Source organism: Caretta caretta, chromosome 6 (assembly GCF_965140235.1).
Source record: "Caretta caretta isolate rCarCar2 chromosome 6, rCarCar1.hap1, whole genome shotgun sequence".
Taxonomy (NCBI): Eukaryota; Metazoa; Chordata; order Testudines; family Cheloniidae; genus Caretta; species Caretta caretta.
Window position 1 is genome coordinate 34,333,722 of NC_134211.1, and position 13,414 is coordinate 34,347,135.

Here is a 13,414-nt window from a genome sequence, read left to right on the forward strand (position 1 = left end):
CAGAAAATTGAAAAGCTAAGGTAGCTTTCTCACCAAATATAGAATCCTTGGCCATAAACTACAAGAGGAAATTGGGAGACAAAGCACAGTCCAACCCCAGAGGGTAGTGCTTCCTGCCAATTTAATAGAGATTGAGACACTTTCTACTCCAGTGTTTGAAATGTGAGGAAGTTCAAATCAAATGATTTTCCCATAAATTATCAGAAATGATGCAAGGCTTCTCAATAAAAAAAAAAAAACAGCAAGGAAAAACTGCATAACTTTTGGATGCAGGGGGAAAAAGAGAAACGGCATGTTATGTGACAGCCTGCCACTAGATCAAGAAAGGGTGGTAATGACCAGTGGAAACTGAGAATAAAACCCTAAACACAGCATGAAGCCCAGTTGTAGGCTGATTGTACCTGCATTACACTTCAGCAACACTTAGATAAGTTACTGACTCAAAGAATATTGAGTTAGCTGGATAGAACTAACTTGATAGGTATTTATTAAAACTGACTATTCTTTTTCCTCAGAAATTATAGTGAAGGGGATGGGGTGAAAGAGGTACATCGAATATATTTCAGGTTATGGTAGCAATACATACACATGAATAGAGAGAAAATGGAAATTTCAAATTTCATAATTTAAATAAACATGCTTATTACAACAATTCTTTTTCTTGCACAATTTGTACCCCTACCTTGGTTACTGTAAATCAGTGATTCTCAACCTTTCCAGACTACTGTACCCCTTTCAGGATTCTGATTTGTTGTGTACCCTAAGTTTCACCTCACTTAAAAACTACTTGCTTACAAAGTCAGATGTAAAAATACAAAAGTGTCACAGCACACTATTACTGGAAAATTGCTTACTTTCTCATTTTTACCATAAAATAAAATTATTGGAATATAAATACTGTACTTACATTTCGGCATATAGTATATAGAGCAGTATAAAACAAGCCATTGTATGAAATTTTAGTTAGTACTCACTTTACTAGTGCTTTTTATGTAGCCTGTTGTAAAACCAAGCAAATATCTAGATGGGTTGATGTACACCCGGAAGATCTCTGTATACCTCCAGAGAACCACTGCTGTAAACGAATGGTACGTGCTTACAATGTTGTCCATTCCAAAATGCATAGGATCCTGTTGTATTAAGCTAAGGACTTGCAGGAGTCCTGAGGGACCTACGAGTTTTTACAATAACTGGGAACTCAGAATGGTATACAATAAAGTGGAAGAGAGCCATACAACACAGTGTAATTATTCCCCCCCCCCCAAAAAAAAAATCCATGAAGTAAATATATTTCATGAATAGAACCCAAGTTACTTGGACTAGTCTGCAAGGCAAAACTGCTACAAGAGTTCTTAAAACTCCAAAAAGAAAAGGAGTACTTGATTATGTAAAGAGTTGTCACTTTGGATGGGCTAGCACCAGCAGGAGAGTGAATTTGTGTGGGGGGGTGGAGGGTGAGAAAACCTGGATTTGTGCTGGAAATGGCCCACCTGATGATCACTTTAGATAAGCTATTACCAGCAGGACAGTGGGGTGGGAGGAGGTATTGTTTCATATTCTCTGTGTATATATAAAGTCTGCTGCAGTTTCCACGGTATGCATCTGATGAAGTGAGCTGTAGCTCACGAAAGCTCATGCTCAAATAAATTGGTTAGTCTCTAAGGTGCCACAAATTTGATCTCTGCATTTCAGTATGAAAACTGCCTCAGAAAGTTCTATAAGCATCAGAATACTGAAGTATTGTTGTACTTGGCCCGAGCACTCTTCAAATGTGGCAAATTACAGGAATGCAAACAGACTTTGCTGAAGGTAAAAATATGTATGTATATTGCAGTTTTTAAAGTAATTTTATTCTTTAGTACATGGTGTTTCATATCCTTGGGTTATTAATGTACATTTATTTGTACGTCTCTTTAAATACTATAGTCTGGGGTTGAAATAATTGATTACCATCCATATGTCATTGATAACTTCTGTGATTTAAAAGATGTCCATTTCATTCACAGGCTAGACATGTAGCACCCAGTGATACAGTCCTTATGTTTAATGTGGCACTAGTGCTACAGAGGCTAGCCACCTCTGTCCTGAAAGATGAAAAAAGTAACCTGAAGGAAGTACTAAATGCTGTGAAAGAACTGGAGTTAGCCCACAGGTAACAATTATGCAGTAACAAAGGTTTTATGCCCCCTTTTTAATTGCTGTAGTATGTTTTACCTAGCTGTCATTAAAGAAAATACTTTCTTCTAGAAAATACTCAATGTGGATCTAAAATTCCAATTTTGGTATGAGTGAAAGTGTCTTCTGTAAAAATCTTGAGTTTTTTGTTTTGTTTTTTTTTAAAAAGATACATCTCTCAACATTCCTAGTGGAAAAACATTAGATATAGAGAGCTTAAGCTTGAAAAAAATGGAGCCCTGCCAATCTTTGCTCCAAATCCAGTTTTCTTTGTTTTGGTGTCCTATGTCCTGATAAGCTAATGAGTTAATCTCCAAAGAAGTTCTGTTTTTGCTGTCTCTGCCTTATGTAATTCATTCTGGTGGGAGAAGATCACAATTGAAGGGGGCGAGGAAATCCATCAAACTGCTATTCACTAACTGAAAATGAATAAATACTTATTCACAGAAATTGTGAAAATAAAAAAAACTACCAGCTTTAGAGCCATTTCATGAGTTTGTTCAAGGTCTCTTAATTAATCAGACTTCGAGTTATTTTACAAACTATTTTTTTATAAAGAGAACTGAGTGTAATTAGATTAATCAAACTGTCAGCACTTGTGAGCATATTGAGTTGAATGTACCATAGAAATTAAGGCTTATTTCTGTCCCTTGGTAATTAATGCTGGCCTTCCATAGCTTTCTTTTCTTCCTGCCCACTTTCCTGATGCAGACTTTGGTTGTAAAATCTTGAAGTCATTTGTTTTATATCCTGGTTACCTGCCAACCTACTTCAGTCACAGATCTCAAGAAGTAGTTTACCTTTAAATTCCAAAACACTGTGTGGCAGGCAAACTTTGTTACTTTTTTGTTTGCTTGAACAAACCACAGTGCGATTCTTCACTCTTAAGCTGTATACCTATCAGAGTGACTTGTTCTCACTTCTGTAACTGAAGCTTGTGTAGATCATAGAATCACAGAATATCAGGGTTGGAAGGGACCTCAGGAGATCATCTAGTCCAACCCCCTGCTCAAAGCAGGACCAATCCCAATTTTTGCCCCAGATCCCTAAATGGCCCCCTCAAGGATTGAACTCCCAACCCTAGGTTTAGCAGAGCGATTTGGTTACAGGTATCGACCAATGTTACAAATTGAGTACTTTTTTACTAGTCCTGGCTTCGTTTTGCCACTTGACATCTCTAATTCTAATCTCATTCATAGTTACTAATCAATTGCTATCCAGTTTGCCGAGTCAGACCAACTGGAGGAAGGTCAGCCAGTCATATTGGCATGAGGGATTCTGATATACTTCCAAAAACAGCCTGTGCATCCAGGCTGATGTTGCTGTCACTTGCTTTATATACTTAAGCACAACTCTGAAATGCGAGACAAAGTTGCCTAGTAGGTGTTTCTTTTCAGACTTATGTTATAGCAGGAACTTGCTTTGTCTGAGCCCTTTTGCCCTATTTCCTCATTCATGCCCAGAAATATCGTGCTCCTTGTATTGACCAAAACACTTCCTCAGGATAAAGGCTTCTAATTATTTTGCTCACAAATTAAAAAACAAAAACAAAGCCCTTTTATTTCTACAAGCAATCACTTCAAAATTGTACTGTCTGCTGTAATACAAAAATCTAGTTAAACAAATTTCCATTTAGAAATCCTGTAAGAGAAGTCTGTAATCTCTTGTCTTGAGGAAAATGGCTTGCATTACATGACTGAGTTTTGTCAGAATTGGTGTGGAATTTAAATTATCCTGCTTGAGTTGTACTCACTAAAGTATTACAGCCAGATTTTTTTTTTTTAAGTGAAGTTGATGCCCCAGACTGGGGGAATTCAGAGTTCCAACACATTTCACTTTTTCTGCTGAATGTCTGTCAGGATAAACTTGAGGGTGGAATCTGAATCTTGTATCTCATATGAAAAAAGTTGTTGTTTTTTTCTTTGCAGTAGAATGCTAGGTCAGTCTAGCACAGGAAAAAAAGTTCTACTATAGAAATCCTTTCAGTCATAGAAAGGTAGGGCTGGAAGGGACCTCCCAAGTCATGAAGGTTAGCCCAGCCCTCTATGCTGAGGCAGGACCAAGTAAACCTAGACAAATCCTTGCTTGCAGATTGAGAAGTTACTTTTGAGGGGGTTGGAAAGTCTCTATTGCATGCCTTCCAGAAGCTATACCTATAGACCTCAAAGCCTCTAAAGGTCTCTGGATCTATCCTTGCTTACCTGTGTTCCTGCATCTTCTGAGATCCGTGCTTCTGTCGAGAAAATGTAAATTTGGCCAGGGCAGAGTTCTAGCAGGAAAAAATATTTTTTCTATTTCCTCCCTTTCTCACTGCAGTTTCAATGGTTACCACAGTCCGAAGTAGAATGGAAAACACATAAGTGTGACTAGTCCAACAACATACGTAGTCAGGCACCGGTGGAGCAGGGTTTCAAAGACTCCCTCCGGAGTCTTTTGCTGTCCTCACCAGAGGCTACAAATGGCAGCGTAGCAGGACTGGGTTAGGCAGGTGCAGCAGAAGCAGATACTGAGGTTCCTGGGAAAGCTAAGGCAAGACTGATCTGTAACGGAGGAGAGGAGATGATTTTCAAGGCAGTCTCCAACAGAGCTCTTTATTTCTGAGACTTCAGTTTCTTGCTGTGTGAGAATTACAGTACATAGGACAGCTGTGTCTAGAAACTAGGCCTGCCTCCAGTATAGAAGCAAATGGAGAATTTGGATTTGACCCTCTAGTAACAGGAATTCTAAGAATTAATTTTTAAATTAAGAAGATCTAAGACTTGATTGTTAGATGTGGTTCTGTTTGAGTACTTTAAAACAGAATAGAACCAAGTCAACAGTGCTGAAAAGATGCTATCTCATTTTTTCGCAATAGTTAGGGTGTTCACCTGAGTTATCACAGCCAAATTTCTATTTACCTACATTTTCCCAGTAGTTTCAATTTGGTGAAGTTTCTTTTTTTCATACTTATTGTAAACAATTTGAAAGTGTCAGCAGCATTATAAGACTGCCATGTTCCACTTCAAACATTCCTACATGCTGAGTGACTCAATCCCTACAGAAAGCCTGTAAAGTGTTTTATGAACTTTTTGGATTAAAGGTGGAAAAGAGCAATAATAATTGTAGTGATCATTTTAAGAATGTTTATTTTAGGGATATCAGACTTAAATGTCAATGTAGTAGCCTTCTTTTGTACTAGAAGGCCCAAGCACAGTGTACAGATATAGAAACCTGCGTGTCATATCGGTAGTATTGTGAAATTTTGCAGTGACACGTTCGCCTTTGGTTTAGGTGAGTGTTAAAGTAAAACAAAACGGGGAATATAAGGTGAAATGTCACTATATCAATCTGCTTTTGTTTTTCATTTTCCCTCCAGATACTTCAGTTATTTAAGTAAAGTAGGAGATAAAATGAGATTTGATTTGGCTCTTGCTGCTACTGAAGCCAGGTAAAAATTACTCCTTTTTTTTCTGATTAAAACAGTATTTTCCAGAACTAAACTCAGTTGTCGGTTTGTTATCATGGGGGAATAGTGATAACTATAGATAAGGCGCTGTGAGCATTTCCATCAGAATTCCATTTTTTCAGTTGCTCATAATTTTCCAAAATTTACTGCTGAGAGGCTAGAACGCTCCAGGCCTGGTGTCTGCCCTCTGGTGGAATATTTATTTGTAAGGTTGAGCAAAACATTGTGAAAATGAGTTGTGGGTTTTTTTAATGGCAAACATTTTTCCCCTTAAAAATAATTTCTTTGCCCTTTTTTCTTTTTTAAGGGGGCTTGGGATCAGAAAGATGAAATCTGGCAGCTAACTAGCTTTCACTGAGAAGATTGAGTGCTTTAGTGAAACCAGTTATTTGAAGCGTAGTTGGGACTTCAAAATGAGTTCATGCAATCACAGTACTTTGGATGCAGTTTCTTAGCTGTTTTTACCAGTGCTCCAAGTTAAATAATATAGTACTGTGCATATGAGTACATCTAGCTTAGGTGTGCAGTAAACATATATCTTGAAGGTGCACATTGAAAAACTGAGCTTTATTCATTGTACATCTTACAAATTCAGGCTTTTCACAAATTGTCATGTGCAGACTGCAGTACCAATGTAAGTTACAGGTATGTCTAAAATTGTGGGCAGAAAAATATTTTGCATTGTATTTGAGAAATTATTTGTGAACATAATATTAAAGGTAACTTCATAATGAACATTAGCTTACAGGGGGTTGAACTGAGACCACTTCCTACTTTATTTCCTGATGTTTGAGCACTTAGGCCCAGATTTTTAAAGGCATTTAGACAGGGCTGCATTCAGCGTTGCCATATCTGATTTAGTTAGGAGCCTAAATCTCATTTTCAAATGTGATTTAGGGCACTGAGAGCCTAAATCCCATTAACAGTTGATGGAATTTAGGCTCTAATGTGCCTAAATCATGTTGACTGAGATTTAGTCCTAAATCAGTTAAAAAATCTGGGCCCTGAACATAGTCTTAGCTTCTCACTATATTTTTGGATTAGGTTAATTAATTACAGCTGTTTAAATACAAGGTGCTTTTGTAAGGGGTATTTGTGGAGCTGCACAGCTGAGAGTTTAAGACTCTCTTCCTCTTTATGTTAAGGATTTTTTCTTACCGAAGTAGCTAAACTTTTTAACAAATAAGACAGCTTTGAGTAGCATTCTGTGTGGAAACATGTTCTTCAGGCTTAAATTAAAAAAGCTAGCTAGAAAATCCATATGTCTCAGAAAATGGATGAATGAATAAACTGAAGTAAAAGTCATATCACTGTAATGGATTTTAAAAGGACAAATAATTATGTTGTGTATAGAATTATTTAAACACTTCAGTTATGTTACTTCAGATCGCTTGTATTTTGTTCAGTGGTACGCACAACTTTAGTATTGTGATGTGTTCTTTTTATAACTGTTTCTCCTTCTAGCATGTACGATGTGCCTAGAAACTTACTTTCCTTTAATTGAAAACATTGAATGTTATAGGCAATGCTCTGATTTACTGAGTCAAGCTCAATATCATGTGGCTCGTGCACGCAAGCAGGATGAAGAAGAGAGAGAACTGCGTGCCAAGCAAGAGCAAGAAAAGGAGTTGCTCCGCCAAAAACTGCTTAAAGAACAGGTTTATATTCCCTGTAGTACTCTGTGTGTGTGTGTGTGGTTTTTTTAAATGGGTATCCTTGCCACCATAGCTGTGTGTTGATACCTAGAAACTGTTCAGGGAGTAAATGAGCACTTAACAGAGAGGGGGCTGAAAATGTATGGGTATGTAAAAAGGAGTGAAATGGTTTCCTCTACAGAGCCCGTTCATTCAGGCTTTGGGGAAGGATGAGTGAAAATGGTGTTTAGGAGAACAGAATTCACCCCCACAAGATGTGAGATTCTAGCACAAGCCATCCATGGTCACTGTGTGATCTATGAACTACACTAGCAGCAGCTGCTTCTCCATGCCTCCAGTGCAGGGTCCTGATAATGGTCAGTTTGTTCTGATTCTTTCAGGAAGAAAAACGCCTCCGAGAGAAAGAAGAACAAAAGAAACTTCTGGAACAACGAGCCCAATATGTGGAGAAGACCAAGAATATTTTGATGTTCACTGGAGAAGTAGAAGGATCGAAGGAGAAGAAACGTGGTGGTGGAAGGGTACAGAATAGAGTTTTTTCCACACTTTTCTATAATTTAGAGTTACTCTGTGACCAGAGTTAAGACAGGCATTAATCAGCACCTGACATTTAGTGAGGCTGTACAGAGTGCTCATCAATGACATGCAGACACCTTTGGGATGGAAGGTAAATTCAAGATATTGCTCCAAGAGTACAGTACAGAAAATAAATACTTTATCCAACAAATAGCAGCAGCAGGTGGAATTATATATTATAATAATCATTCTGAAGAACCAGTTTTAGTGCTAAATCTGTACAGATAATGGGACAGTCGAGGCATTAAGGTGAAAAGTCTTATATTCTCCATATGTTGACCGATTGGTTTTCAGATTACAAATCTGGTATGGTATGCGTTTTTAATTTATTGCAGCGTTCCAGAAAAGGAGGAGAATTTGATGAATTTGTCAATGATGAGAGTGACGAAGATCTGCCTGTGTCCAGAAAGAAAAAGAGGAGGAAAGGCAGTGGTAGCGAACAAGATGGTGAAGAAGAAGATGGCGAGAGGAAGAAGAAAAAGAGGAGGAGGTAACTAAGTTTAAATCTTTTACATTCTTTTTGTAACTCTGTGGTATCTGTTTAGAGTATACCTTACACAGGAGCCTGCAAATGATGTTAGAATAAAACCAAGTAGATTTGCTTTTTCCCCCGAACTTTCTTTTAAAAAAGAAAGTTCCCAGTTGTAAATGGCCATACACATCCGTTATAAACCGTAAATGTTAGCAAAATGCTAACTGTTCATATTACTATAATACAAGAAATGTAGGGTTAACAATTGATCGTTTGACACTGTTGGAAATAATACACTGTTTGTTCAGGAATTAAATATTAATTCTGACTTAATTTTTGTGTTTAAGACCCCAGAAAGGAGATGATGGAACCGATGATGAAGAAAACGAAAATGGCCCAAGACCTAAAAAACGACGTCCACCCAAAGCAGAGAGGAAAAAGGCTGTAAGTTTAAAAGTGTAATGCCTTGATAGTTCCTGTTTACATTTGGAAGATTACAGTGCGACCGCATTCAGTAAAGTGACATTTGCTGAAGGGGAAAGCATGTAAAATACTTCCTGCAGCAAACGTATCATTCTTTCCCCTTCTTTTATGTCTCCTAATATAGCAGTAGCTACAGGGATGCTGCTGAAGCTCTCCACTTCCATTTTTAAATCAGAACATAAATTCTGACCGGATTTACAAATAGCTGTTTGAAATGAGTCTAGTTTTCTGCATCCATCTGTTATGTTAGAACAGCTGTACTTTAAGCTCTGTTATTGATATCGGTTTTACTCCAGTGAACAAGCAATATTACTTTGTATATTTTTCCATACAGGCCAAGCCAGAACGTCTGCCTCCTTCAATGAAGGGAAAGATCAAATCAAAAGCCATAATTTCATCTAGTGAAGATTCTTCTGATGAGGATAAACTCAAAATTGCTGATGATGGGTATGAACCTTTGATTTTTGTACATTTTGAAAGTCAAATGTTGACTTCTGCCTGATGGAAAAAGCTCTGAGATTGGCTTTCGACCTTTTCCATTTTGGGACCCCCCCCCAGTTAACTGACACCATTCTCTAAATAAGCAATATGTAAAGGGCAGGTCATGACCCCTTGACATCCAGTACCTCAGGTTGCAAACCCATGCCTGAAGATAATGATTAAAATAAAACTAAGTATATATTCCCAAATCTAAATTGACATAACTGTAGGGTTGACACTCCTCAAATTAACAAACTTATTATTGTTAAATGGCCAAAAATTCTGCAGTCAGTACTTTGAAATACTGTGCCCAGAAAGTGTGTACTTTTGAGGTCTAAAAAACACTCAGTCAAAGCATATACTCATGTCTCCTTTGGTATTTCTGAGATTGGAACCCCCCCACTTCTCTTAGTCCTGACTTGCTGCTTCAGTGATGTATCACTGATGTATCATGTTAGTCTGAATGAGTTCTTTGTGTTTCACCTTTCATTCTCTACTGTATTTCCTTTGTGATCCACACAGATTTGACAAATACCCTTTTTCATAGCCAAACTGGGAACCACTGCACTTGGGAAGATAGGGAGTACTCCACTGTGATAAAAGATACCATCTTCCTCTCTGAATTATTTGAGTGTCCTTTTCTCCTCTTCCTTCTTAATGCAAGTGTCAACATCTCAGTGAAATCCAGGATTCTTGCTTGATCATAGTAAGCCAATACTTGCAGCTTTAATAATTGATTCTACTGCTTTTTTTAAAAACAGAAATGCCAGGAACAGCAACAGTGATTCTGATGACACTGAGCAGCCGCGCAATAAACGCATCATGTCTGACAGCGATTCAGATAACGGAAACAAGTCTGGTAGTGAGGTAGTCAGTCCACGGAGATCCAGTGCTCATCCATCTGATGAGGATTCAGACAGTGACAGGTCAGCCAGAAAGAAGAGACTGTCAGATTCAGAACAGTCTGACAATGAGTCTGTGCAGTCTGGGAGAAGCCACTCTGTACAATCAGGAAGTCGTCACTCGGGTGGCTCAGAGAATGAATCTCGTCCAGCTTCTCGCAGTGGTGATTCAGACAGAGATTCTGATAGAGGATCTGACAATGAAGGCTCTGGCAGAGAGTCTGGCAATGAATCTGAACCAGAGGCATCCAACATTGAGGGGTCTGAACATGGATCAGAAGGTGGATCAGATGATAGCGATTAGATTTAAATTACAGCCATTTTTTAAAAATTGTTTTTTAAATATACTTCAGTTATGAGGAGGAAAATCCAATTTTTATATTTGAAAACTGATTTAAAACAAAACTTAATGTTTTAGTAAAACTGTTGTGAAACTTGTTTCATATGATTTTGTTCTATCAAGCTGTACATTACTAGGCATTAATGAATATTTCTCTGTGTTGGTGTATATGGTGTGTTCTTACACTGAAACTAACATAGCTGACGATCACAGATGCTGTACAGTGAGTGGTAAACTCACACAGTGAGGATGGGGTGTATGTAAATGCTGCAGAACAAAAACACCCAAGTTCAAAGAGTTGGTTAAAACTGTGGTGTATTTGTTCCATGTTTCTACATGCAAAAAAGGTACAGGCCAATCTTCATGAGATCTTACTGAATGGTACAAAGAACTTTGGATATTTATTTCTTTGTATCATTCTGAATAGAGATCAATGGTGGTATTTTTTTTAACCTTCTGTTAAAGGATAAGTTTACTGTGATGCAACTCCTAAGTTTTGAAAAGTTTTCCTTCTTGTGCCTGCTTGTTTTCCTGATATACCAATTTAAAAAAATAAATAAAAAGCAACCAAGATGCAGGTTTAAACAAAAGTTTATGAAATAACATTACAGGTATGTAGATAAAATGCGAATATATTAAGTTGACAGGTGAAAAATAAAGATGTAGAAAACTTTCTGTATTCTTATGTGGTAGAGTGAAGAGATCTGCCATTGTTGCAATAATAAAAAGTAATTACTACCATCTGTTCTGGAGTGATCTATTTTACTTCATCTTTTAAAAAAAAAACAAAAAAAAAAACTATCCCCTGAACCCAATAGTAACAAAACAAACAAACTGCAATCTATTATGATGATGGCAGCCGAAAATCTTGAAGTTCAGATGTCAAAGAAAATTAAGTTTGCCAGCAATCAGACATTTAAGTTCATTTTTAATTTCTAATAGATGGCTCCACGTTCAAGAGTTTTAAACCCCCTCAATCTAGTACTGTGTACCATGTAACAAACAAAATTGGTAGACTGTATGTAGACACCAAAACCAGACTTTCCAATCTGCTGCTCTAGTTGTTGGGGTAATGTTTCCCAAACTTGAGAGCTGAGCTATCCGTTGGGAAAGGAAACCAATTTGATTCCCTAACCTCACCATGTATTAAAGGCCTATCCAAAATGAGCACTTGCTCAATGTATGTTGTATAGAACCTCATAGTATGAGACTGTATCGCCTGAGGGAGGTGATGGGTCCAGAGTAATGTACTAAAATGATTTGAGTCCTTCCTGGATGGATGTTCCAAACAAGTAGTGATGGGAAACTGCACCTCCACCACTAGACTCCTCATTTACGTTGTTCCACAAGGATCCGTTCTCTCTGGTCCTTTTCAACATCTACACACAGCCACTAGGTGAACTGGTCATATGACACTGACTAAAATGCCAGCAATATGCAGATGATACACTGCCCTACCTATCCTTCACCACATACAATACCACTACCAAGGTGGCCCAGTGCTTGGATGAAAACCAGCTGGCTGAAGTAGAACTTGAGGAAGACGGGTGATGCTGGTGGGCAGAGGACAGTATTTGGAAGACATTGCAGCCACAGTGCAGTCTTGGTTGAAGATGGACACTCACAATTTGTCAATTCAGTCCATAGTGTTGGAGTACTCATGCATTCTTCACCGACGCAGAGCTCTCACATAACATCACCAAGTAACACTTTCTATCATCTTAGTCTGGTGGACTAAGACCTGGTCTCAGTTATTCATGCCTTTGTCATCTCTCACCTGGATTACAGCAATGCAGTATACCTGGGTATAAAGTCTTCAGCACTTGGGAAACTCCATCTAATATAGAATGCTGCAGCATGGCTCCTCAGCCACACAGGTTACTGCAAATACATCAGACCTGTCCTCTACACTCTACTGGCTTCCTATAGAATCTCAAGTCAAGTTTAAGGTCTCGGCCCTTATCTTCAGAGTTCTCTAGGGCCTGCGTCTAGGATATCTAAAACATCTTCTGAAGACTAAGGGTATGTCTGCGCTACGGAATAAGGTCGAATTTATAGAAGTTGTTTTTTTAGAAATCGGTTTTATATATTTGAGTGTGTGTCCCCACAGAAAACGCTCTAAGTGCATTAACTCGGCGGAGTGCTTCCACAGTACCGAGGCTAGAGTCGACTTCCGGAGCATTGCACTGTGGATAACTATCCCACAGTTCCCGCAGTCTCTGCTGCCCATTGGAATTCTGGGTTGAGATCCCAATGCCTGATAGGGCTAAAACATTGTCGCGGGTGGTTCTGGGTACATATCATCAGGCCCCCGTTCCCTCCCTCCCTCCGTGAAAGAAAGGGCAGACAATCGTTTCGCGCCTTTTTTCCTGAGTTACCTGTGCAGACGCCATACCATGGCAAGCATGGAGCCCGCTCAGATAACAGTCACCCTATGTCTCCTGGGTGCTGGCAGACGCGGTACGGCATTGCTATACAGGAGCAGCAACCCCTTGCCTTGTGGCAGCAGACGGTACAGTACAACTGGTAGCCATCATTGTCACGTCCCAGGTGCTCCTGGCCACGTCGGCTGGGAGCGCCTAGACAGACATGGGCGCAGGGACTAAATTTGGAGTGACTTGACCAGATCATTCTCTTTAGTCCTGCAGTCAGTCCTATTGAACCGTCTTATGGTGAGCAGGCAGGCGATACGGATTGCTAGCAGTCGTACTGACCCATCTTCTGCCAGGCAGGCAAGAGATGAGGATTGCTAGCAGTCGTACTGTACCATCTTCTGCCGGGCACGCAAGAGATGAGGAGGGCTAGCAGTCGTACTGTACCATCTTCTGCTGAGCAGCCATGAGATGTGGATGGCATGCAGTCCTTCTGCACCAGCCACCGTCTGCT

General features: G+C 39.0%; 1 protein-coding gene across 1 annotated transcript in view; it reads left to right on the forward strand.

Annotated features, from left to right (window-relative positions):
- The window catches only part of CTR9 (CTR9 component of Paf1/RNA polymerase II complex), a 29,310-nt gene extending 18,039 nt beyond the window's left edge, over positions 1-11,271 (forward strand). Inside the window, exons 17-25 of the mRNA XM_048855231.2 lie at positions 1,693-1,809; positions 2,007-2,152; positions 5,531-5,602; positions 7,143-7,278; positions 7,656-7,796; positions 8,187-8,341; positions 8,671-8,767; positions 9,141-9,253; positions 10,048-11,271. Coding sequence (XP_048711188.1) covers positions 1,693-1,809; positions 2,007-2,152; positions 5,531-5,602; positions 7,143-7,278; positions 7,656-7,796; positions 8,187-8,341; positions 8,671-8,767; positions 9,141-9,253; positions 10,048-10,492 — 1,422 coding nt within the window. The 3' untranslated portion in view covers positions 10,493-11,271. The remainder of the gene's footprint in view (positions 1-1,692; positions 1,810-2,006; positions 2,153-5,530; positions 5,603-7,142; positions 7,279-7,655; positions 7,797-8,186; positions 8,342-8,670; positions 8,768-9,140; positions 9,254-10,047) is intronic.
- Positions 11,272-13,414: the final 2,143 nt, after the last annotated feature.